The 26,453-nt window shown below is 42.0% G+C and overlaps 1 protein-coding gene across 1 annotated transcript in view; it reads left to right on the top strand.

Moving 5' to 3' along the window:
* Positions 1 to 26,453, top strand: part of PRKCSH (PRKCSH beta subunit of glucosidase II) — an 81,345-nt gene that overhangs the window by 36,962 nt on the left and 17,930 nt on the right. The window contains exon 13 of the mRNA XM_067464038.1: positions 18,323 to 18,392. Coding sequence (XP_067320139.1) covers positions 18,323 to 18,392 — 70 coding nt within the window. The remainder of the gene's footprint in view (positions 1 to 18,322; positions 18,393 to 26,453) is intronic.

The raw sequence follows: 26,453 nt of genomic DNA, 5'->3' as shown, positions 1-26,453 counted from the left end.
CCAACCCTGCCTTACGGCAGGGGGAATGGTTATCCCACATGATTTGGTGATAGACAAACAGTTGTATCACAGGATTTTTTGCTTCCATCCACAGCTTTTGCTTGTTTCAGGTTTTTGCCACAAACCTCCCCATCTGCTCTGTGACCATCTGTTTGAGCTACTCCTTCCCCATTTTTTCCTGTCCATCCCTGATACAGCTTTACAAAGAAATCCTCTGCCCCAAAGCATCCCACAGCAAATAACATGTAAATACACTTTGGGGTCTTTTGCGCTGAATATTGGCCTGAGGCAACGGCCTGGCCAAGAAAGCCACCCGTTGGGCATGGCTGCTCTGCGTCATTGCTTTTGAACTGGACTCTAAGCTGGATTGCACCTGGTAGTAATCCTTATGTGTCTATGATCTTAAATCTAGAGAGGAGAATATTCCAGATGTTTTTGATGGATTGCTTATTGTGTCAGTCCTAGCCAGCAAAATCAGTGGCAAGGGATGATCGGCAATGCCTGGAGAGCAACATATTTCTCCATCTCTGGCTGAAGATGTACTTCTACTTGATAACAACCCTTGGGAAGCTCATAATCTCCTTGCTCAACAAATTGGTAGTAGATGTAGAATCATAAAAAGGTAAAGGTAGTCCCCTGACATTAAGTCCAGTCATGTCTGACTCTGGGGTGTGGTGCTCATCTCCATTTCTAAGCCGAAGAGCCAGCGTTGTCCGTAGACACCTCCAAGGTCATAAGCCCGGCATAACTGCATGGAGCGCCGTTACCTTCCCGCCAGAGTGGTACCTATTGATCTACTCACATTTGCATGTTTTCGAACTGCTAGGTTGGCAGAAGCTAGGGCTGACAGCGGAAGCTCACGCCGCTCCCCGGAATAGAACCTGCGACCTTTCGATCAGCAAACTCAGCAGCTCAGCGCTTTAACCCAATAGAATCATAGAGTTGGAAGAGACCTCATGGACCATCCAGTCCAACCCCCTGCCAAGAAGCCTGAAAACTGCATTCAAAACACCCCCGACAGATGGCCATCCAGCCTCTGTTTAAAAGCCTCCAAAGAAGGAGCCTCCACCACACTCCAGGGCAGAGAGTTCCACTGCTGAACGGCTCTCACAGTCAGGAAGTTCTTCCTAATGTTCAGATGGAATCTCCTTTCTTGTCGTTTGAAGCCAATGTTCCGCGTCCTAGTCTCCAGGGCAGCAGAAAACAAGCTTGCTCCCTCCTCCCTATGACTTCCTCTCACATACTTATACATGGCTATCATATCTCCCCTCAGCCTTCTCTTCTTCAGGCTAAACATGCCCAGCTCTTTAAGCCGCTCTTCATAGGGCTTGTTCTCCAGACGCTTGATCCTTTTAGTCGCTCTCCTCTGGACACATTCCAGCTTGTCAACATCTCTCTTCAATTGTGGTGCCCAGAATTGGACACAATATTCCAGGTGTGGTCTAATCAAGGCGGAATAGAGGGGTAGCTTGACTTCCCTAGATCTAGACACTATGCTCCTATTGATGCAGGCCAAAATCCCATTGGCTTTTTTTGCGGCCATATGACATTGTTGGCTCATGTTTAACTTGCTGTCCACGAGGACTCCCAAGATCTTTTTCATATGTACTGCTCTCGAGCCAGGCATTGTCCCCCATTATGATGTACTGACCATCATTTGCTGCTTTCTGTCTTGTGACAGTGCTTTTATTTGCATAGGAAGATAAAATGAAGTATTTTCCATCAGCTTTCTAAGTGTGATGCCCTTATGTAAATTGCCCATCTCTTTGAGGTGGTCAGCCTTCTTCTGGGTCTTTATGCAAAGCAAGCATGCTCTCACTGTTAAGCCAGAGCAAGAGCTAGTCACCAGAATGGGCCTCTGCAGAGTAGAATATCATCATTTTAGTGCTGTACTTGGGTTGTCACTGCTGGGAATGAGCACCTCCTGGAATGATGCTCAGTTTTTGGCCAGGCCTTTGCAGAATGCATTAAAGCAGAGCTGGCCTGATCGACCTCTAAACAGTCAGATATCTTTATAGCTCTCTTTGCCTATCGATCTGTGTTTGAGGTACTCCTGCCAAGGATATTGCCCAGAGGAATATGTGTGTGAGGGAGTGAACATGAGAATTACAAAACCCGGAAGAGAGGATACTAGCGGGGAGGAAGGGGCAGTAGAAAAGCATATAAATATTTACAGTTCTGTTATAACATTTTCAGATAGCTTCAGAGTTTCAATGTATTGTCGAAGGCTTTCATGGCCAGAATCACTGGGTTGTTGTAGGTTTTTTTGGGCTATATGGCCATGTTTTAGAGCAGGGGTCCTCAAACTAAGGCCCGGGGGCCGGATACGACCCTCCAAGGTCATTTACCCGGCCCTCGCTCAGAGTCAACCTAAGTCTGAAATGACTTGAAAGCACACAACAACAACACAATCCTATCTCATCAGCCAAAAGCAAGCCCACACTTCCCATTGAAATACTAATAAGTTTATATATGTTAACATTGTTCTTCATTTTAATTATTGTATTGTATATAAGATATGTGCAGTGTGCATAGGAATTCATTCATTTTTTTTCAAATTATACTCCGGCCTCCAACAGTTTGGGGGACTGTGACCTGGCCCTCTGTTTAAAAAGTTTGTGGACCCCTGTTTTAGAGGCATTCTCTCCTGACGTTTCGCCTGCATCTATGGCAGGCATCCTCAGAGGTAGTGAGGTCTGTTGGAATTGGATCCTCTCACTTCTGCGGGAGTCTACCGTGTACCATGCAGCTGTGGACAAGTCTACATAGGGACCACCAAACGCAGCGGCCAAACACGAATCAAGGAACATGAAAGGCACTGCAGACTACTTCAACCAGAGAAGTCAGCCATAGCAGAGCACCTGATGAACCAGCCTGGACACAGCATATTATTGGAGAACATGGAAATGCTGAACCACTCTGACAACCACCATGTCGGACTACACAGAGAAGCCATTGAAATCCACAGGCATGTGGACAATTTCAACGGAAAGGAGGAAACCATGAAAATGAACAAAATCTGGCTACCAGTATTAAAAAACTCTAAAATTACAACAGCAAAACAACAGAGGGGAAACAAACAAGGACATCTAATCACCTCTCAACAAAAGATTCCCCCAGGCACTAACAAGCCCCATCAAAAAACTGCCAGGCCATCAAATGTTAATCTAGGTGGTCAGTTGAAACATTCACATCTTGCTCCAGCAGACAAGAGTTCTTTGTCCCACCCTGGTCATTCCACAGATATATAAACCCATTTTCCTAGTTCCAACAGACCTCACTACCTCTGAGGATGCTTGCCATAGATGCAGGCGAAACGTCAGGAGAGAATGCCTCTAGAACATTGCCATATAGCCCGAAAAAACCTACAACAACCCAGCTTCAGAGTTTGTTGGTGCCTCCAGTGGGTCCCTCAGTATTCCTCAAACGTTGTAGCACAAGAAACACCATTTAAGTCACAAGTCCACATTGCCATTTCCAGTTTCATGATGCTTATTTTCCTTATGAGGAACATGATTCCAGCAGACAAAAGGTTATACATTTTTCATCTAGTCTCTTCCATCTCTCAGACACTAGTGAAGGAAAGAGTTAAGCATCAGCAACAGATTGCAACCAGGGCTGATAGATTGGTTTTGCCCAGTAACAGCTTTCCTCAGTGTGCTCAAGTTTTGAAAGCCTGTTGCTTTTAGTCAGTTGGCTCTCAGGTTGAAATGACCCTGGACAAGGGTAGGATTTTGAAAGGTGAAGTGGCTCTTGTGAAATGAGAAATCTGCATTGTATTTAGCCCAGGTTTGAGGTCATGGTTGGTTTTCTAGGTCAATAGACACTTGTGACATTTTGCACTGATGGATTTTGGAGCCATGTGTCAAACAGCAATGTGGTGGAAGGTAACATGAGTGGAGGATGATTGTGATATTCACACACTTCCGTCCCTTCTGGTCCACCTGTCAGTAATGTTTGTAGCTAGCATCATAGAAACCAGAGTATATATATATATATATATACACACACACACACACACACACACACATACACTAGCTGTCCCCTTCCACGCGTTGCTGTGGCCCAGTGGTGAATAAAGTAATGAGAAAGGGTTGGTTTCTAATATATGCAATTTCTTTATGCTTGTGGATAAACAGTATTTCTTGTTTCTTTGTCAGTGTTGATGTGGAGATTGTCTGGTTTGCCTGCTCTGGAACATGCAACATATAATTGTCCTTCTTTAGGGGTTCCTTTCAAATCTATGATACTATATCTGTGTTTTTGTGAAACATATCTATCTATATCTATGGCTGGATAGCTTTGTCAGGAAGGCTTTGGTTATGTTTTCTTGCGCTGGTAAAGGGAGTTGGACTGGATGGACTTAAGGCAGCATTTCTCAACCTGGGGGTTGGGACCCTTGCGGAGGTCATAAAGGGGTGTCAGAGGGGTCACCAAAACCATCAGAAAACACAGTATTTTCTGTTGGTCATGGGGGTTCTTTGTGAAAAGTTTGGTTCAATTCTATTATTGGTGGGATTCAGAATGCTCTTTGATTGTAGGTGAATTATAAATCCCAGCAACTACAACTCCCAAATGTCAAGGTCTATTTTCCCCAAACACCTTTGGTGTTCATATTTGGGCATATGGAGTATTCGTGCCAAGTTTGGTCCAGATCGATAATTGTTTGAGTCAACAGTGATCTCTGGGTGTAGGTAAACTATAACTCTAAAACTCAAGGTCAATGTCCACCAAACCCTTCTACTGTTTTCTGTTGGTCTTGTGTGCCAAGTTTGGTTCAATTCCATCGTTGGTGGAGTCCAGAATGCTCTTTGATTGTAGGTGAACTATAAATCCCAGCAACTACAACTCCCAAATGACAATATCAATTTTTTTTTAGTGATGGTCACTCCTTGGGTTATTAGGTGTATTGGGTCCAATTTTGGTGTCAATTCATCCAGTGGTTTTTTAGTTATGTTAATCCCACAAATGAACATTAAATTTTTATTTATATAGACTAGCTGTACCCGCCATGCGTTGCTGTGGCCAATCTTCCATCCCTCTTTCTCTTCTTTCCTTCCTTCCTTCCTTCCTTCCTTCCTTCCTTCCTTCCTTCCTTCCTTCCTTCCCTCCCTCCCTCCCTCCCTCCCTCCCTCCCTCCCTCCCTCCCTCCCTCCCTCCCTCTTGCCTTCCTTCCCTTTTTTCTTTCTTTCTCTCCTTCCTTCCTTTTCTCCCCTTTCATCCCCTATCTTTTCTTTCCCTTCCTCTTTCTCCCCTTTCTTCATTCTCTACCTGTTATTGGACTGCAACTCCCAGCAGTCTTCCTGATCCATCTATCTATCAACCTATCTATCTGGAGGATTGCTGGGAGTTGCAGTCCAGGAATAGGAAATTGGAAATATGCAGGGATTGGGATGCTCTCAAAGAAATCTAAGGAGAAGAAAGCTTGCAGCTTGGAAGCAGTGCATTTGGATCATCCTCCTTTCCTAAAGGGCCTGGTCTACTGGATGCTGGGAGCTGTAGTCCAGATGAGAGTGTGGATATGCTATTGCGTGTTTTGTTTGCCAGAGGAAGTTGTTTTTGCGCATGCGCTGTGGCATCTTTTTGCTTTTTAGGCTTTTAAAGTCTCTTCTGCTGTGTTTTCCGGTATTTTTATGAGTGATGGTCACTCGTTGACCTGATAGGTGTATTATGTCCAAATTTGGTGTCAATTTATCCAGTGGTTTTTGAGTTATGTTAATCCCACAAGTGAGCATTACATTTTTATTTATATAGGATATATATTTGCTTTACTCTTTTTAAAATTTATTCTCTTTTCTTCTCCTTTTTTTCTTTCTATTTCTCCTCTCTCTTTATTGATAGTTTTCTTCTCTTTTTTCTATCATAGGTATTTTTGGTTTTTATCTAATCTGGAAAATATGCAATAAATATAAATAAATAAATAAAATAATTAATAAAATAAATAATAATAATAATAAATATAAATAAATAAATAAAATAATAAATAAATAAATAAATAAAAAATAAATAAATAAATGAAAAAGAAAGAAATCATAGTTAAACCGTCTCTTTAATGTGAAGTCTTCACTGGGGTTATTTCCAAAGTCCCACATCCTTTCCTCCTTAGGAGCAACTGGAGGTGTTCAAAACCCTTCGCTTCGAGGAGTGTACTGAGCCAGATGCATCACTTGTGTGAAAAGTGTTCATGTTCTCATCTACTTACATTGTGTTGAATCTAGTAGTGTTTGCATCCATTATTGATTTCTATGAGTCATCTTGAGTTTTTGAAAGCAGGGCAGAAGCATTTTGAAGTATTATTTGTCCATTTCATCTCTTGCTGGTAAGAGAGACAAAGCTGCGGGAAAACTGAGTCATTTCCATGGGAAGGACAAAGAAGCTCTTAGCTCTACCTGAGGTCTAAATATAGCATTTGTGGGATGTGAGTGTGCTAAATGTTCCCCTCCATTGCCCCCAGACAGATGTCACAGTATAATGATAGCACAGTTGCATTTCCCCTTCTCTTCTGAATTGAAAGGCCCTCTGAATTTAGCAAGTACTCATGACTTCACATATCATGTATCGTGCAGAGAATGAGATATTTAGGAGATACAGAATGTCTGAATTCACCCTGTTTCCTGATGTCTTGGTGCAACAATCTGACTTCAGCACAATGGTTGTGCATTCTCTGATGTTTGCTACAACCACAAACCTGCACGATCCCTTCGATCTTCTGGAGAGGACCTTTATAACGCACAGGCACCTCCTAAAACATAAACGTGTGTTCACCAAAAATATGAAGCCGTCAAAAGGACGAGGGATTATGGTTGTTGAAACAGCTGCTTATTTAAATTTCTCTTTATTTTAATTGTTAAAATATATCCCACTGATTATACCAATATCAGGGGAGATTAGAACAGAGAAGGAGAGAGACACTTAGCCTTTTAAAAGGTAGGAACTGGGAAACACTAGAACTGAGAGACTTAAAATGCTTCTTCAAATGATTCCGCTGCCACCATTCCAGTATTAATCAGGCTGAGGTAATATTGTGATTTTGTTCTGTAACACACACTGTTTCTTAGTGGCAGCTGTGGGGATTTTCCCCAGGTCTACTATTCGCTATGGATTACAATCAAGCCAAAGCACTTATTAAACAACGTATCACAGACACAGAGCGACAACTAGACCTGGCCTCGGTTCCAACCTTCCTTATCAATGAAGACAGCAGATATCTTGCCTCCCCTATGGCATATTTAACAAACTTAGAGGTTCCTATTCATCGAAGGGCTTTCACCCTGGCTCGATGCCACGCTCTCCCATCAGCTGTACTCGAAGGCTGCTACCGGAAGATCCCTTTCTCAGAGAGACTCTGCCCCTGTGACTCGGGTCATGTAGAAACAATAGAACATGTGCTCCTTCAGTGCCTGTTCTACAGGGATATCCATGCCAGGCTTGTCTTACCTCTGATATACAAACACCCAGGCCGTTCAGGACAATTTTATACCTCCATGCTACTTGCAGATGTTAATTCAGCTACAACCTACAATGTTGCAAAGTTCTGTGCAGCAGCATACAAAATCTGCCAGGGAATGACTAGTTCCTCAAGTTTGAGGGAAACGTGGTGCTCAGAAGGGCAACCACCCATGTTGCTGAGAAGCCCTTGTGTACAGGAGTTGATTATAAATTGTATGATTTTAACTGTATTTGTGTTTAGATTGGCTGCAGTAATGCTGGAGTGGCCTAAGTCAGAGGAGTTCTCCATGTGCGTTGCCATGGAGACCGATGCAGGAGAGAGGGAAGTGGGAGGAGCTTAGAGGGGAGAGTTTGAAAAAACGACAGTTAAAAATCAGTTAGGGTTTAGGTTTAGAGGAGTGAGCAGTCCGGGTTTAGGTTCAGGAGAGTCAGGAGTTAGGTTCAGAGGAGTGAGGAGTTAGGAGTTGGGAGAGAAGAAAAGGAAAGGTGGCGGAGTGACTTGTGAAGCAAAGTTTTGAGGCTTTGACAAGCTGGGTTTGGCTATTGGAAGTTTCTCAGGCTAGTACAGCCGAATGGTGAAACAGAGCTGGTATTCTTTTAGTCTAAGGAGAGGCTAAAGAATAGTTTACTCAGTATTTGATCTAGGGAGGATCAAACAAGGGAAACATCCCTGTATTGAAACTTTGTCTGAAACAAGTGCTCTACGTCAGAAAGATACTGTGTTACTTGAAAGAATGAACTGTTAAAGTTACAAGTATTATTCCAAGTGCAACAAGGAAAAGTTACGTCTTGCAACCACACGCTGTGTACTTAATAAAATTGTTAACTTTTATTTGAAGATTGCCTCAGCTCCGTCTATTCAGTGTCTAAAGTGCCATTTCTCACAATATTACAACTTACCTCACGTGGTGGCAGAAATGCAGGGAAAAGTAACCAAATAAATCTACATTCTTCTCTCCAGTCATGCTACAGTATATACACTGTAATTGCTACTAAGTTATTACTTTCTTAATAAAGGAGGAGGTGCAATTGAACAGCTTCCCTTCCAACTTGATGGTAAATTTGGTTCCTAATCGGCAACCTCCATTGCAAATCGGCCAGTTCTTTTTAAAATTGGGAACTGGGGTGAAATCTCCTGAATACTAGTTCCTTTCAAATTGGTGGCAACAATAAATCATCCCTCCTCTCCCTTGCTTCTTTTCACCTTGTTTTGCAGTTCTTTCCAAATGCAAACTGTTTCCAGGCAGGCTCTTCCAGTGCCTTAGAATAGTTTGTCAGAATGTACCAAATAAAGCAAAATGCTGTTTTATAGCTATAATAAAATGAATTTGGAGCCCTAAGCATGTCTGCACTTTGTGTTCTGGGAAGATGTCCCACCTGAATAGATCACTTCCATTAGCATTGCAAAGCAATTAATGCCATTTTTCAGATCAGTAATGTTCAGGAAGAGAGAAGCGATCAATAACAGAGTTGGCTGTTGAAAATGGCTCACACAGCTTAAAGGGATTTGACTGCATTTCTACCATTGACAGCTGTTGAGAACCATCAAAACATACTACCGTATATACTCGAGTATAAGTCGACCCGAATATAAGCCGAGGCACCTAATTTTACCATAAAAAACTGGGAAAATGGATTGACTCGAATATAAGCCGAGGGTGGGAAATGCAGCAGCTACTGGTAAATTTCAAAATAGAAATAGATACCAATAAAATTATATTAATTTAGTTATCAGTAGGTTAAATGTTTTTGAATATTTACATAAAACTGTAATTCAAGATAAGACTGTCCAACTCTGATTAAACCATTATTCTAACTTTCTTCAATGTAAATATGCTTACATGTCCTCCAATAATAATAAATAGAGTAAAATAACAATAATAATAATAGAGTAAAATAATGGAATGTAATAATAACAGTAATAAGAGTAAAATAATAAATGTAATAATAACAACATTAATAAAATAATAAATGTAATAATAATAATAACAATAACAATAACAAAGTAAAATAATAAATAAAATTGACTCGAGTTATAAGCCAGGGGAGACTTTTTCAGCCTAAAAAAAGGACTGAAAAACTAGGCTTATACTTGAGTGTATACAGTATTTTTGAAAAATGCCGGGATTTTGCGTTGTGTATTTTTCTGTATACATAAATATATAGAAGTGTGGTGATTTGCAAGATTTCTTTTTTACAGCTTTGCTGGATATTCTGAAAATGATTTGTTCTATTTTTCACTCATTCCAGTTATTTAGGGAGGAAAGTGTGGAGCATATTGAGTGCATATAGGTAGGAATCAGAATCAGAACCAAGAACCAGTTTATTCTTACTTTTAAAAACTCTTAAAGCATTGGTATTGACATTGTGGTTGGACCTTTAAACTAAAACAGAACATCTAGGCAAAGGGTTTACTGAAACATGTGATGATGACTGGATTGTGAGCCTCCCAGATAAAAGTCTAGGAAACTTTTTAGACGTTTTTGGCATTGTTTGGGTAGGAACCACTGAGGTGCTATGAGCTTGTTCTTTACTGGCAAAAAATAAATAGCTTGGCAGATGATGGAGAAGAAGATGTTGGCTGAGTTCAGACAAAATATGTAATTGGATTTAATAAGGAGAGATCTGTGCATAAGATTTGTGCCCACCCACGCCACTCCTTTGTTACTTCCTTCTTAGTGAATACTAGCCGTTCCCTGCCATACATTGCTGTGACCCATATGGGGGTCCTGTATGGGAGGTTTGGGCCAATTCTATCGTTGGTGAGGGTCAGAATGCTCTGTGATTGTAGGTGAACTATATATCCCAGCAACTACAGCTCCCAAATGTCAAGATTCTATTTTCCCCAAACTCCACCAGTGTTCACATTCGGGCATATTGATTATTCGTGTAGAGTTTGGTCCAGATCCATCATTGTTTGAGTCCACAGTGATCTCTGGATGTAGGTGAACTACAACTCCAAAACCAAAGGACACTGCTCACCAAACCCTTCCAGTATTTTATTTATTTATTTATTTATTCACAGCTTTCGTATTCCGCCCTTCTCACCCCACAGGGGACTCAGGGCAGATTACAGTGTACACATATATGGCAAACATTCAATGCCAATTTTTGACATACAAACATATACAGACATAGAGACTACTTAACTATTTCTGGCCACCAGGGGAGCTGTCGCTTTCATCGTCCATCTGCGACGCTGATGAAGCACTTCCGCATTCCCGCATGCTTCCCCGCTGGAATGCTTTGCTGGAGTCTTCTTTATGGCCTCATAAATCAGTTAATTTAGCCTCTCCACACTTTAAGGTGGTACCTTATTTTCCTACTTGACAGATGCAACTGTCTTTCGGGTTGCAAAGGTCAACAACAGGCTACACACAATTGGTTGGAAACCCACTCCAATCCGGTCTGACTTCGAACTCATGACCTTTTTGGTCAGAGTGATCTTAATGCAGCTGACACTCATGCTGCGCCACAATCCCGGTGAGAGAATTGTGTGCCAAGTTTGGTTCAATTCCATCGTTGGTGGGGTTCAGAATGCTCTTTGATTGTTGGTGAACTATAAATCCCAGCAACTACAACTCCCAAATGACAAAATCAATTTTTTTGAGTGAAGGACATACATTGGGTTGTTAGGTGTCTTGTGTCCCAATCTGGTGTCAATTTGTCCAGTGGTTTTTGAGTTCTGTTAATCCCACAAAGGAACATTACATTTTTATTTATATAGATTTCCTGTGTTAATTAATGATTATTTTCTGTTGTATCCGATAAAAAAAAAACTATGGCAAACAGCCTTTGAAACTAACTTCAAACCATGGTTTCAAACCTTCTTTTCTTTCTGAGCAGTTAACCATAGTCACTGGTCTGGTAATAATAGTTTCCTGGTTCATACTTAACGGAAACCTATGTGTAAATAACAAGGAGGTTGTGGTCTCAAAGAGGCAGTGTCCTTAGGCACAAGGATTGGCATGACTTGGCTTAATAAATAAAGGCAGTTTGCATCCAATCTAGACCAACATTTCCCTGCAAGGTAGAGAGTCCTCCACATCCTTAGTTCCTTAATTTCCAACCTTTGGTATTTGGAACTTCAGCCTCCAGAAGTTTTGGCCAACTTGGCCAAATGTCGGGAATATGGGAGCTAATGTTTAAAACACCAGAAAGTTGTCAGGAACCATGGCTCTTGTGCCCAACACTTGGTAGCTATTACATTATCTCCACAAGCACTTTCTTTGAAATCTTTGTCTTAAAAGCCAAGTTGTTTGCATAAGAGTTTCCTTGCAGACAGACCTCCCAGAGCCTGATACTGGGCAGAATGCATCAGCTTCTGGTTGTCCGGTTTCTGAATTATGTCACAACTCCAGCAAACCAGAGGAATTAGAGGTATGGCCTGATGGGTGATAGATGGTATGGGAGTAAACAAGAGAATGACTGAGTATGTTTGCATGTGCTCATATGTAATTATATAACCTCCTCATTTCCCCCTGGTATTGCGTCAAGTGATGAGCAGGATTAATAATTTTTCCAGTCCTCATTTCTCTCTCTGCTATGTTCCAACTGTCGATACGTGTTTAAGGCTTTTCTGTCTATTATGCATAATATTAAGATACAATATCCCAAAGCTATTAATTGCCTCATTACATAAGCAAATCAGCAGCATAACATGATTATTTATATTTTCCCACATGAGCCAGAACTGAGCCAGTTACCAAACCTTTTATCTATCTGAATGGAAGCAAATTAGAATAATCTAAACTGGAACAAAAGCACAGCATTGAATGATTTGACACCATATATATCAGTGGTCACATAATAATAATAATAATAATAATAATAATACTTTATTTATACTCCGCCACCATCTCCCCAAGGGATGCGGTGTGGCCAAGCCCACAGTACATCAGTAAACAAAAGCAATGATCGGTGAAAGCTTTATTTCCATCTATCTCTATTGTCAGAGTCAAATTATAGAGTAAATAGCCTTCTTCTGCCACACATTGCTGTGGCCCAGTCTGGTGTTCTGGAAAATAAAGTAATTAGAAAGTGTTGGTTTGATAATATATGTAATTTCTTTATACTTGTGGATAAACAGTATTTCTTGCTGTTTCTTTGTCAGTGTTGATGTGGAGATTGTCTGATTTGCCCACTCTGGAACATGATTGTTCTTCTTTAGGGGTCCCTTTAAATCTATGATACTATATATGTGTGTGTGTGAATCATATATATATATCTATATCTATGGCTGGATGACTCTTTGTCAGAAGGGCTTTGATTACGTTTTCTTGCCCTAGTGAAGGGAGTTGGACTGGATAGCCTTAAGTGCTTTCTGTTGGTCAAGGGGGTTCTGTGTGGAAAGTTTGGCTCAATTGTGTCATTGGTGGGGTTCAGAATGCTCTTTGTATATAGGAGAACTATAAATCCCAGTAACTACAATTCCCAAATGTCAAAGTCTATGTCCCCCAAACTCCACCACTGTTCTCATCTGGGCATATTGAGTATTTGTGCCAAGTTTGGTCCAGATCCATCATTGTTTGAGTCCACAGTGCTTTCTGGATGTAGGTAAACTACAACTCCCAAACTCAAGGTCAATGCCCATCAATGCCCATGTTGGTCACGGGAGTCCTGTGTGTCACATTTGGTTCACCCATGTTGGTCACGGGAGTCCTGTGTGTCACATTTGGTTCACTTCCATCACTGGTGGAGTTCAGAATGTTCTTTAATTGTAGGTGAACTATAAATCCCAGCAACTACAACTCTCAAATGACAAAATCAATTATTTTTTAGTGATAGTCACTCCTTGGGTTAGTAGGTGTCTTGTGTCCAAATTTGGTGTCAATTCGTCCAGTGGTTTTTGAGTTCTGTTAATCCCACAAACGAACATTACATTTTTATTTATATAGATAGAGTTGGAAGACACCACATGGATCATCTATTCCAACCCCCTGCCATGCAGGAAAAGCACAATCAAAGTAGACATTGTTCAGGTGGGAAAACTTCGTAGAGCACAATGATGAACTTCAGATCCAGAATTTTCCCTTATTCTGGGCAAATTTTCTATGCTCTGTACATAGGTTAAGAGTTTTAAGATCACACACAACCAAACATCCATGATGCAAAAGGAGGCGGAATGAGACAAAAGAATGTTAAGTAGTGGCAAAAAAAGGCCAATGGGATTTTGGCCTGTATCAATAGGAGCATAGTGTCTAGATCTAGGGAAGTCATGCTCCCCCTCTATTCTGCCTTGGTTAGACCACACCTGGAATATTGTGTCCAATTCTGGGCACCACAATTCAAGAGACATATAGACAAGCTGGGCTGTGTCCGGAGGAGGGCGACTAAAATGATCAAGGGTCTGGAGAACAAGCCCTATGAGGAGTGGCTTAAAGAGTTGAGCATGTTTAGCCTGAAGAAGAGAAGGCTGAGAGGAGACATGATAGCCATGTATAAATATGTGAGAGGAAGTCACAGGGAGGAGGGAGCAAGCTTGTTTTCCGCTGCCCTGGAGACCTGGACGCGGAACAGTGGCTTCAAACTACAAGAGAGGAGATTCCATCTGAACATAAGGAAGAACTTCCTGACTGTGAGAGCCGTTCAGCAGTGGAACTCTCTGCTCCGGAGTGTGGTGGAGGCTCCTTCTTGGGAAGCCTTTAAACAGAGGCTGGATGGCCATCTGTCAGGGGTGATTTGAATGCAGTATTCCTGCTTCTTGGCAGGGGGTTGGACTGGATGGCTCATGAGGTCTCTTCCAACTCTTTGATTCTTGATTCTATGCTCCCCCTCTATTCTGCCTTGGTTAGACCACACCTGGAATATTGTGTCCAATTCTGGGTACCACAGTTGAAGAGAGATATTGACAAGCCGGAATGTGTTCAGAGGAGGGTGACTAAAATGATCAAGGGTCTGGAGAACAAGCCCTATGAAGAGCGGCTTAAACAGCTGGGCATGTTTAGTCTGAAGAAGAGAAGGCTGAGAGGAGATATGATAGCCATGTATAAATATGTGAGAGGAAGTCACAGGGAGGAGGGAGCAAGCCTGTTTTCTGCTTCCCTGGAGACTAGGACACGGAACAATGGCTTCAAACTACAAGAAAGGAGATTCCACCTGAACATGAGGAAGAACTTCCTGACTGTGAGAGCCATTCAGCAGTGGAACTCTCTGCCCTGGAGTGTGGTGGAGGCTCCTTCTTTGGAAGCTTTTAAACAGAGGCTGGATGGCCATCTGTCAGGGATGCTTTGAATGCAATTTTCCTGCTTCTTGGGCTGGATGGCCCATGAGGTCTCTTCCAACTCTAGGATTCTATGAGTCTAAGTTCTGGAAATGAGTTTAGAAGGGAGAAGAACTGTTTGTGTTAAATTTTTCACAGTTGTTTTGAGATTTGAATTGTCTTGTGAACTGCTCCAAAACTTGACTGTCTTGAAGATTTGCTTAACCAGTATTAAGAATAAGCAAATGAATCAAATAAAAGGTAGAAACCTGGGCAAAGAAAGCTGTTGCACGTTCTTATGGAGTGTGCTTGGAAAGCTCGGCTGCTTTTGCTTCTGCTCTCCTTCCATCAATCCGCCAAGGGCAAAGAAGAAGAGCAACATCCGCCGTCTGCTCTTAAGCTGTGCCCCAGGAGGATAGAAATTGGCTGGTGGTAAGCTCTTGGTCTGCAGTAAGAAGGAAGTGGTCCTTTTAGATAGCTATTAATAGACTACATTTGAGCAGCAGATCCATTATGCCTTGTCTCTTTTTTCCTACCATACCTTCAAGCCATTTGGAATAGACCCAGTGTTGTGTGGAGAAGAAATTCAAGCCATTTGATCTTGTTGTGGTGTCCTCCCCCCTTTCTGCTTTGAACAACCAGAGCAGCTCCCTCTTTACAAACATAAAAGGCTGTTCCTTGTAGCATTAAAGCCAACCAGTCTCCCTGTTCTCACACTGTAGGTCAGTCTACTCTAACCAGATACTCTTCAGATATTTGAGGCAGCAGCTCTCATTTCGGACAGGTGGGATCGATGGGAAGTGTAGTCTAGAAAATGCAGAAAAAACATCTTTGGTAGGAGGAGGCTGCTCTGGGTGAAAGTGGGAGAGTGAATTTGCAATGGAGTGGATGGGTGGTTGGTTCTGAGGGTTACATTTTATATATTGATCCAAGTAACTAAGTTGTGTTTTTGACTTCAGTTCTCTGCTGTGAAATGGGATGAGCAGTAGTCTACCTGGTATGATTGCTGATTTAGGTAACTTGAAGAATTTATTTTCTCACTAGCTGTTCCCTGCCACGCGTTGCTGTGGCCCAGTCTGTTGATCTGGAAAATAAAGTAATGAGAAAATGTTGGTTTCCAATATATGTAATTTCTTTATACTTGTGGGTAAACAGTATTTCTTGCTGTTTCTTTGTCAGTGTTGATGTGGAGGGTGTCTGGTTTGCCCACGCTGGAACATGTAACATATTATTGTCCTTCTTTAGAGGTCCCTTTCAAATCTATGATACTATATCTGCGTGTGTGAATAATCATATCTATCTATCTATATCTATGGCTGGATGGCTCTTTGTTGGGAGGGCTTTGATTACGTTTTCTTGTCCTGGTGAAGGGAGTTGCACTGTATGGCCTTAAGTATTTTCTGTTGGTCATGGGGGTTCTGTGTGGGAAGTTTGCCCCAATTCTGTCATTGATGGGGTTCAGAATGCTCTTTGATTGTAGGTGAACTATAAATCCCAGCAACCACAACTCCCAAATGTCAAGATATATTTCCCACAAACTCCAACTGTATTCATATTTGGGCATATGGAGTATCCATGCCAAGTTTGGTCCAGATCCATCATTGTTTGAGTCCACAGTGCTCTCCATATGTAGGTGAACTACAACTCCCAAACTCAAGGTAAATGCCCACCAAACCTTTCTAGTGTTTTCTGTTGGTCATGGGAGTCCTGTGTGCCACGTTTGGTTCAATTCCATAGTTGGTGGAGTTCAGAATACTCTTTGATTGTAGGTGAACTATAAATCCCAGCAACCACAACTCCCAAATGTCAAGATATATTTCCCACAAACTCCAACTGTATTCATATTTGGGCATATGGAGTATCCATGCCAAGTTTGGTCCAGATCCATCATTGTTTGAGTCCACAGTGCTCTCCATATGTAGGTGAACTACAACTCCCAAACTCAAGGTCAATGCCCACCAAACCTTTCTAGTGTTTTCTGTTGGTCATGGGAGTCCTGTGTGCCACGTTTGGTTCAATTCCATAGTTGGTGGAGTTCAGAATACTCTTTGATTGTAGGTGAACTATAAATCCCAGCAACTAGAACTCCCAAATGACAAAATCAATTTTTTTTGAGTGAAGGACATACATTGGGTTGTTAGGTGCCTTGTGTCCAAATTTGGTGTCAATTCGTCCAGTGGTTTTTGAGTTCTGTTAATCCCACAAACGAACATTACATTTTTATTTATATAGATTTCAGGGGTAACTAAGCAGAAGAACAAATCACTCAAAGTGGATGTAGCCAGTGCTGCTTCTTGCAAATCCCTCTAAAAGTGATTTAGTCTTCATTTCTGCCACCCAGCACTAACTTAGTTACCTACCTATCTACATTCTCTCTCATACATATACCACTTGCTTAGCATGTTTTGCCAATTCACTGGTAAGACAGTGCCTTGCCCAGACTGCAGTTCTGGAGATGCTGATTGTCATGAACCAGAAGCCTTAAAGGAGCCAAACACAAGTAAAAGGTCCAAACAAGGTTTATTAAAGTAACAAAAATAGCTTAGAAACACTTAACTCAGTGTATCTAGCAAGAAAACAAAGTCTGTAGCAAACTGCTATGCAAAAAACGCAACTTGGAGAATAATCCCGATTATATAGGAATATAATCTGGGATAACAAAAACTTTAAGCAAACTGCTTCAAAATCACAGAGTTCAATAAACACAGTGTAGCAAGGTGGGAGCAAGCAAAAACGTAGTCAGGAAACAGCCCAAAGTCGAGGCACGTCCAAAAGCAGAAGTTAAGTCCAAAATGCAATGTTGTCGTCCCAAAAACAATCCGAAGTCAGCAAGGAAGTAGAAGTCAGCACTTACAGGATTCCAGTCAGTAGCAGCACGAAAGCACGGCGACCTGCAGTCCCAGGACCCAAGGCAAGAGTAATGGCAGCAACAAAGTCCCAAGCCCAATACAACACTTTGCCTACTGCAAAGTTCCAATAGTTTGATACCTTACTTTTATCCGATAACTCCTCATCAGAGGAGGAGCTGGACTCCACCCTGTCTTCCTCACTCTCAGGTGCCTTTGCTTCCACATCTGCTCGCCACCGCCCGTCCCTCCAACTTTTCCAGCGTCTATCAAGACTTAGATCACCCCATGTATTTCCAGGTTGCCAGTCTCCCGAAAACCCTTCAAACTCATCACTTGATGTGAGTTGAGTACATATGTCCCTGATCTCTTGTACACGGGTCCAATCTAGCCCATCCTCCTCTCCGTCATCACTCCCAGTCCCATCACTCCCTGTGAACCCCATGAAGTCTTCTTCCTCAGTTGGAGCATTAAGTATTTCACAGATCCGCTTACTTTCCCTTTCTTCATCTGACTCTTGCTCCAGAGTAACCCGTTTCAAGCCTGTACTCCCATCTCCCTCCTCCTCCATCTCAGAGTCTGTGAAACCTTCAAATGACTCAGTATCTGTAGGTGTCATGAATATCTCCCTAATTCTCTTCCTTTGCTGCTCTTGTTCCAGCACCTAAGCAGCCCTCTTTCCCCTTCTACTACTAGTGGGAGCTTGATCAGCACACTGTACTACAACACTGATGCAGTGAATAAAACTCTGCAAGGCAGCCACAGTGGGAACTATCATTTTCATTTGATTTTGTAGAAAAAAATAATTTTCTTTTTTGTCTTCCAGCTGCACAGAAGGCCCGGGAGCAATTTGAAGAGGTTGAGAAGTCCCTGAAAGAAATGGAGGACTCAATCAGGTAAAATACACCACCCTAAAATGTGGTGCATTTTGATAGAAAAGGATTGGTGGCAGCCTTGGCATCATTACCCATTTTTGTATGCTTTTGACCCACATTAATCAGCTTTCCATCCATTCTCAGTAAATGATGTTTGGGTATGCTGTGGGAACAGCCAGCAAGCTGCCCCCCACATGTCTACAATCTCATCAGATCAGTATGGTAGACTTACTTTCAGATAGTAGTACTAGTACTACTACTACTACTACTAGTAATAGTAGTAGTAGTAATAACAACAACAACAACAACAACAACAATAATAATAAACAACTTTGCTACTGTAAACCACTTTGAGTCGCCCAAGGGCTGAGAAAAGCGGTGTATAAATGGAGTAAATAAATAAATAAACTTTCTTTGTTACCCGCCCTATTTCCCAGAGGGGACTCAGTGTAGTTAAACCCATAATTCTATGATGCATTTCAGTCTGCTTGAAAAGGATCTGTTATATCTTGTATAAGCCTTGAACATAGTTGCTGTGAGACTGAGGTTCAGAGTGGTGGGACATGACAGGGAAGCTGGAAATGGCTTTTTGGAGTATTGTATCTGTGACCAGAGGTAAACTTAGATTTTGAGCCAGCTTTTATAAAAGAAATATCCAAGACCCAGGTGACATGGCGGAGGGTTGAAACCTCCTTTCTGGATAGATCCCTTGGACCTGGTCCCAGCAAGGGATTGAAAACAGCTTTTCTTTACCACCATTCAAAAGTTTCTTGTCCCTCTCAGCCTCCAAAGCATCAAGGCATTGCACTATCTCACCATTGTTTATTTGATGCCATTGGAGGGAGAAAGAGAATATCTGTATGACTCACCTGCTCCTATGAAATCATCTCCTTGAGAACTTACTGTATATTCTGATGTATAAGACTACTTTTTAACCCAAGAAAATCTTCTCAAAAGTCAGGGGTCATCTTATATGCAGGAGTAGTCTTATACGCAGGAGTAGTCTTATACACAGGAGTCGTCTTATAGAACGGATGCTGAAACTTCCAATCGGATTGGAGAATCTGTGGTTGCCGCATATGGTGGGGGGAGCTCAAAAATGACAATGGCCACAAGCTGCAGGCTTCCGGGGCGCCCGGGGTATGGAAAAAAGAGATAGAGTGGTTCTGGCCCCAGAAAAACACAACTCTTCTTCTAAGTCATGTAAGTCACCTCTTGTATTTGAAACACTGGAATAACTTTTACAATATACATGTTATTTTAAATTGAAAGGTGAATGAAGTATAGCACTGGAAAAACAAGTGCAGAACCTAGCCACAGGCAGGGGGTCCAGATCAAGATTGTCTTTCCACTATTAGAAGAATAAACTTTATTATTATTATTATTATTATTATTATTATTTATTTATTTATTTGAAACACAAGATGAGTCCACAGCAGACACTCTGCTGGCTGTTGAATGGGATCACACGTCGGACACTTCCCAAGTGTCTAGGACTGTGTGATATATCAGCAAATAATGCGTGCAGATCCCAGTAAGGTGGCCTTCTGCAGCTGGCAGATGGTAATTTTGTCAGCGCCAATTGTGTTTAAGTGTAGGCCAAGGTCTTTAGGCACTGCACCCAGTGTGCCAATCAGCACTGGAACCACCTTTACTGGCTTGTAATAATAATAATAATAATAATAATAATAATAATAATAATAATAATGGGTTGTTGTAGGTTTTTTCGGGCTATATGGCCATGGTCTACTCTAGAGGCATTTTCTCCTGACGTTTCGCCTGCATCTATGGCAAGTATCTTCAGAGGTAGTGAGGTCTGTTGGAAGTAGGAAAATGGGTTTATATATCTGTGGAATGACCACGGTGGGACAAAGGACTTTTGTCTGCTGGAGCTAGGTGTGAATGTTTCAACTGACCACCTTGATTAGCATTTAATGGCTTGGAAGTGCCTGGGGGGAATCTTTTGTTGAGAGGTGATTTGATGTGCCTGATTGTTTACTCTCTGTTGTTTTGCTGCTGTAATTTTTGAGTTTTTTTAATACTGGTAGCCAGATTTTATAATACTAATAATAATTTATATTTTTAATAATAATAATAATAATAATAATAATAATAATTTATATCCCGCCACCACCTCCCCCCAGGGACTCAGGGCGGCTTACAAGGCACTCTGGGGTGTACATATAACATTAGCAAGTGAGACCAGTTGACTTTCTCATATACCTTTAAAGCTTGTGTTTGCAGTGCAGTGGTCCCCTAAGAGTCACATGTACCACCTAAAAATAGACAGTCACTCCAAATTAATATTTCTATTCTGTAAGGGCTTCCTAGAATCTAAGTCAGAAATAGGAATTATTTGACTTGGAGTGGTGGAGTGTCACTTCCTGTTGACCCAAGTGGTAACTGCAGTTGTGGGTTGTGACCCTGCTTTAGTGAACCCTAAAGACCCAGCATGATCCACCCACTGGTTTGTGGAGCATGCCCCCCTTGATCTTGGCCCATTATGACTTAAAAGCCCTTTCTTCCTCTTCTTTGTATGTGTGTGGGCTGTTGCTGACCCATCCCACTCAGCCCAGATGCATTGCGCTGCTAGATTTCTATCATGGAGCAAGCAAAACTGTTGGCCTTCTTTAGCCTTCTCTCTTGGATAGAGGATGACGTAATTCCAGCCTGGTTTTACTTGAGCATCAGTAAAAAATGAGATCCTGGTCTAATCACTTAACCTACTGAAGCCTCTCTTTTGTGAGGTAGGGAATGGAAGTGACCCAGAGTGACCCATGCCATTTGCCAGACCCCTCAATAAATTCTCCTTGGGTCCATGATACATCTCTCTGCTTGACCTGACCCTTCTTCCTTCCCTTGCAGCCTTCCTTCTGGCTTGTCAAAATTGTATTTTGCTTAAGCAGAGGCTAGATGGCCATCTGTCAGGGGTGATTTGAATGCAATATTCCTGCTTCTTGGCAGGGGGTTGGACTGGATGGCCCATGAGGTCTCTTCCAACTCTTTGATTCTGTGATTCTATGATTCTATGATTCCAGACTTGCTATTCCATGGCTCCCCAGGTGACCAGCCATTTTGGCACCCTACTTGAGCAAGAGGATTATTTCAATGATCTTTCTCAAGTACAGAAGGAAAAAGTATCTTTCTAGGGTCCTTTTCATTCTCATGTGTCAAAGCCATATTCCCCTCTTCCCCTTTCATTTCTTTTCTACTTGGCCACCCACCCACAATGCCTGAACAAGAATGGGTTTCTCTCCCTCACCCCTTTATTTATGGGTGCTTACTATGATGGATGCTTAAGATCCCATGTGTTAAGGCAGGGGTCCTCAAACTTTTTAAACACAGGGCCAGGTCACAGTCCCTCAAACTGTTGGAGGGCCGGATTATAATTTGGAAAAAAAAATGAATGAATTGCTATGCACACTGCACATATCTTCTTTGGAGTGCAAAAACTTTAAAACAATACAATAATTAAAATTATTTATTTGTCGTGTCAGGGCAACCAGTCAATTATATTACATTTCTAAGAGAACAAAACAAACAAACAGATTAAAAAACCACAAATTTTGCAAACTTGGTAGTTGATTAAATGTCCTTTGACCAGTATCTGGCCACTTGGAGTGCTTCTGGTGTTGCTGCAAGAAGGTCCTCCATTGTGCATGTGGCAGGGCTCAGATTGCATTGCAGCAGGTGGTCAGTGGTTTGCTCCTCTCCACACTCGCATGTCGTGGATTCCACTTTGTAGCCCCATTTCTTGAGGTTGGCTCAACACTTTTTAATCTGCCCTTGTGCTATGCTACTCTGCTGCTGGGTACGCATGCCCAGTGTGGAACACATCTCATCACACTAAAACAGTGGATGTGGCTCTTAATGAGACATCCCACATTATCACGGGGTGTCTGCACCCTACACCACTGGAGAAATTACACTGCTTAGCCGGTATTGCACCACTTGACATCCGCCGGGAAGTAGCAGCCAACAGTGAAAGGACCAAGGCAGAGACATCTCCAGCTCATCCCCTGTTTGGGTATCAGCCAGCATGTCAACGACTTAAATCAAGAAATAGTTTTCTAAGATCTACAGAAACACTCGCTGGAACACTTCAGCAAGCAAGAGTCCAAAAGTGGCAGATTCAAACCCAGCACCTCAATCCGTGGGTGATACCAGATGAGAGACTCCCCCCTGGGCACACAGAAAACTGGGCAACTTGGAAGGCACTGAACAGACTGCGCTCTGGCACCACGAGATGCAGAACCAACCTCAAGAATAATTAAAATGAAGAACAATTTTAACAAATATAAACTTAGTAGTATTTCAGTGGGAAGTGTGGTCCTGCTTTTGGCTGATGAGATAGGATTGTTGTTGTTGTTGTTATTTATTATTATTATTATTATTTAAAAGTTTTGTATACCGGCCTTCTCACCTCTCTTGAGGGACTCAGACCGGTTTCCAACCATAATATCACATACAATCAATAAAACATCATAATACATATTACAGTAAAACATTAAAACAGCAATTACAATCAATAACTATAATGGTCAGTTGTCACACTAAAATCCTTGCTCATCATCCTCCATCCATATCTCAGGGTGTTGGCTCACTCGTTGAATGCCTGTCTCCATAACCAAGTCTTCACCTGTTTTCTAAATGTCAGGATAGACGGGGCGATTCCAATCTCCAGTGGAAGAGAGTTCCAGAGTCGAGGGGCCACCACCGAGAAGGCCCTGTCCCTCGTCCCCACCAGACGCGCTTGCAAGGCCGTTGGGACTGAGAGCAGGGCCTCTCCAGACGATCTTAATAATCTTGATGGTTCATAGGAGAGAATATGTTCGTTGTTGTGTGATTTCAAGTCATTTCAGACTTAGGTTGATCCTGAGCGAAGGCCGGATAAATGACCTTGGAGGGCCGTATCCGGCCCTCGGACCATAGTTTGAGGACCCCTGTGTTAAGGAATAATTGATATGAATTCTGTGGAGAGTCACAAGGTGGCCTTCCTTGATTTACGGACTAGAAAGATGATATTTTAAAATGCTTCCCCCAGTCTTGGCATTTCTGGCTACTTCCTGCCACCTTGATGCAGCTCAGCTTGTTAGGATGTTAGCCCTGTGTAACAGAGTTTTTGTTCCTGGATTATAAATGTCATTTCCTAATTGGTTCTATCATTAAAACATGGGAAAAGCTTATTAAACTGCCAACAACTCTGTTTTTGCAGAACATCCTACAGCACATGTTGCTATCGTTTTTCAATTAATATCTCCTAGCATCTCAACCAATTCAACATAGATTGTGGCAGCCACAAAACTACATTTCTTTCATATTGAGTACCACACAATTAAACAGGAAATAACACTTTCTAATCAGGAACAGAACATTTTTCAAATTTTGTTACATAGTGTAGTTTCCAGCTTTCCCATAAAGATTAGGAGAGGACATAGTGGAGGGTGACTGGAGGGGAGAGGGAGGTTGGGACACTGCTGTGACTCCACTTGCCATTCTAATTGCATCTTCTTCTCTCCCCTTCCTTGGTCCCAGATGGGGGAAGGGAGAAGGGAGAAGGGGAGAAGCCAAAAATAATTTCAAGCTGTCTCCTATTGATTGCATACATAATTATTGCCGTAATCACACCACTCTGGAGCTCTTAGGCTGGGAGGACTGATGAAGGGAGCAGATGGGAGACCTCGGCATGCTTAGCTTGACTGACCTTGGTGACAGGCACTTCATTTAGGGCTCTTTGGGGTGAGGGGCTTATTTTGGATTTCTGTCATCTTCTCGGTGGAAGTGGACTAAAGATGCACAAAGGCAGGTGCATTTGTTGCCCTAAATGGAGCCTGTGGTTCAGTGATGTCTGGCCATGCCTTTAGTTTAGGGTTTTATCATTGGCTGTGACTGTGCCAATCTGCTTAATCGCATCTGGAGCTCAGAAACGTTACTCTTTTTTGCTATTCCTAGAATTCTCTCTGGTTGAATGATTTTGGGAATTGTCATTCTTTTAAGAAACAATACCCAGCTTCTGCTCTTTGAATATTGTTTTTCCTTATTCCATTTCAACCCGAGAAGAGCTGTACTTGTAAATTAATGAGAGAATGGTGATTTGTGGCAGTCCTGAACATTGATCACATCAACAAGTTAGTTCTTTGAAGTGAGATATTGACAAGCTGGAATGTGTCCACAGGAGGGCGACTAAAATGATCAAGGGTCTAGAGAACAAGCCCTATGAGGAGCGGCTTAAGGAGCTGGGCATGTTTATCCTGAAGAAGAGAAGGCTGAGAGGAGACATGATAGCCATGTATAAATACGTGAGAGGAAGTCATAGGGAGGAGGGAGCAAGCTTGTTTTCTGCTGCCCTGGAGACTAGGACGTGGAACAATGGCTTCAAACTACAACAACAACAACAATAATAATGATGTTTATTTATACCTCGCCACCATCTCCCCCAACGGGGACTCGGAGCGGCTTACATGGGGCCAAGCCCGAACAAGAAATTACAATACAAAAATACAAAATTACAATAAAATAAACAACGTAACATTAATGTATTGTCGAAGGCTTTCATGGCCGGAATCACTGGGTTGTTGTAGGTTTCTTCGGGCTATGTGGCCATGTTCTAGAGGCATTTCTCCTGACGTTTCGCCTGCATCTATGGCAAGCATCCTCAGAGGTAGTGAGGTCTGTTGGAACTAGGAAAAAGGGGTTTATATATCTGTGGAATGACCAGGGTGGGACAAAGAACTCTTGTCTGCTGGACAAAACATTGTCTGCTTAACATAACATTAAACTATAGAACATCAAAGCATATAAACAGATTTTATTTTTTATTTGTACATATTTTTACCATTTTTTTCTTTTTTCTTTTCAATAAACTTTTTCTTTCTTTTTTCCTTTTTACCCCATTTTTTCTTTCCTCCTCCCCCCACCCCCAGCCCTTCCACTCCAATCTCCATTAGTAAGGAAACTTCCATACTCCTTTAACCATAGTTAGCTTCTTCCTCTTTTCTACCCATTAAACTTTCCTACCTCCTTTACCCCCCTCCTTTTTTTCTCTTTTCTTTCCCTCTAAAAAAATTCAATAAAATAACTTAAAAAAACACCATCACCTTCTTTCTCAAACAAACAAGTCAGAGGAAAGGGGTGTCTACAACCACGCTCCCCTGTGGCCTAGTTTTTAATATTCATAGTAATTTGGAGTTTGGCCGAAATTGTCTGGAAAACCTTGGAGTCTTGTTAAGCTGCCTTCCCCCTGCCCTCTGTCTGAACTGGGACAGTGATGGTCCAAGTTTGCCACCTCAGGGACAACTAGGCCTAAAACAGCAGGTGCAAAACAGGACCCTTAATTGACGCCCCCCCCCCCCCAAAAACCCACCCAGAATCGGCTCCGCATGACGTGTTTCCCACCCAGTGAGGTTTCAGCTGTGATTTCAGCACAAACAGCCCCTCCCTCCTCCAGGGAGATCTCCAGTTTGGCCCATTAGCAAGCCTTTTAGGGGTTGGGGTTAGTGGGGGATACGCTACTTAAGTAAACAACTAATGGAAGCCTGGAATGGCAGCTGAGACCTGTTTTGTTGGTGTCATTTTTCAGTGTGTGTGTGTTTTTCATTTCTTCTTTAGATAGTTAAAGACAGCCTTCCCATTCGTAAAGGAAGAGAGATGCTCCAAAGTCATTTGTTTAAGGTTCTCATCTTCCTTTTAAGGGTGCTTGACTTTTTTAAAAATAATGTTTTTATTGTTTTCTTGTTATTTACATAAAAAGAGTGGGAACAATAGGTTTTTGTGAAATCTCACAAGCTCGTTTTGTGGGCACGAAGGAGAGAGCCTTCTCTTCTGTGGCCCCCCGACTTTGGAACTCTTTACTTGGGGAGATCAGGAAAGCCCCGTCAATGGAAACATTTAAAAAGAACCTCAAAACCCGGCTTTTCCGCTGCGCCTTTGGAGAGTAGGTGCTCAGCATGATATTTTATACCCCCTCAACGTTTTCGTCTAATGGAGTTCGTGCCCTCTAAATAGGATGTTCTGCCCCACAACTCTGTGTGTTTTATGAGTTCCATTTAAACGTCCTGCTCCTATTTTATCTCATCATATTCT

This window comes from Anolis sagrei, chromosome 2 (genome assembly GCF_037176765.1).
Source record: "Anolis sagrei isolate rAnoSag1 chromosome 2, rAnoSag1.mat, whole genome shotgun sequence".
Lineage (NCBI taxonomy): Eukaryota > Metazoa > Chordata > Lepidosauria > Squamata > Dactyloidae > Anolis > Anolis sagrei.
The sequence above is the reverse complement of the archived record's forward strand: the minus strand, read 5'-3'. Positions and strand labels throughout refer to the sequence as shown.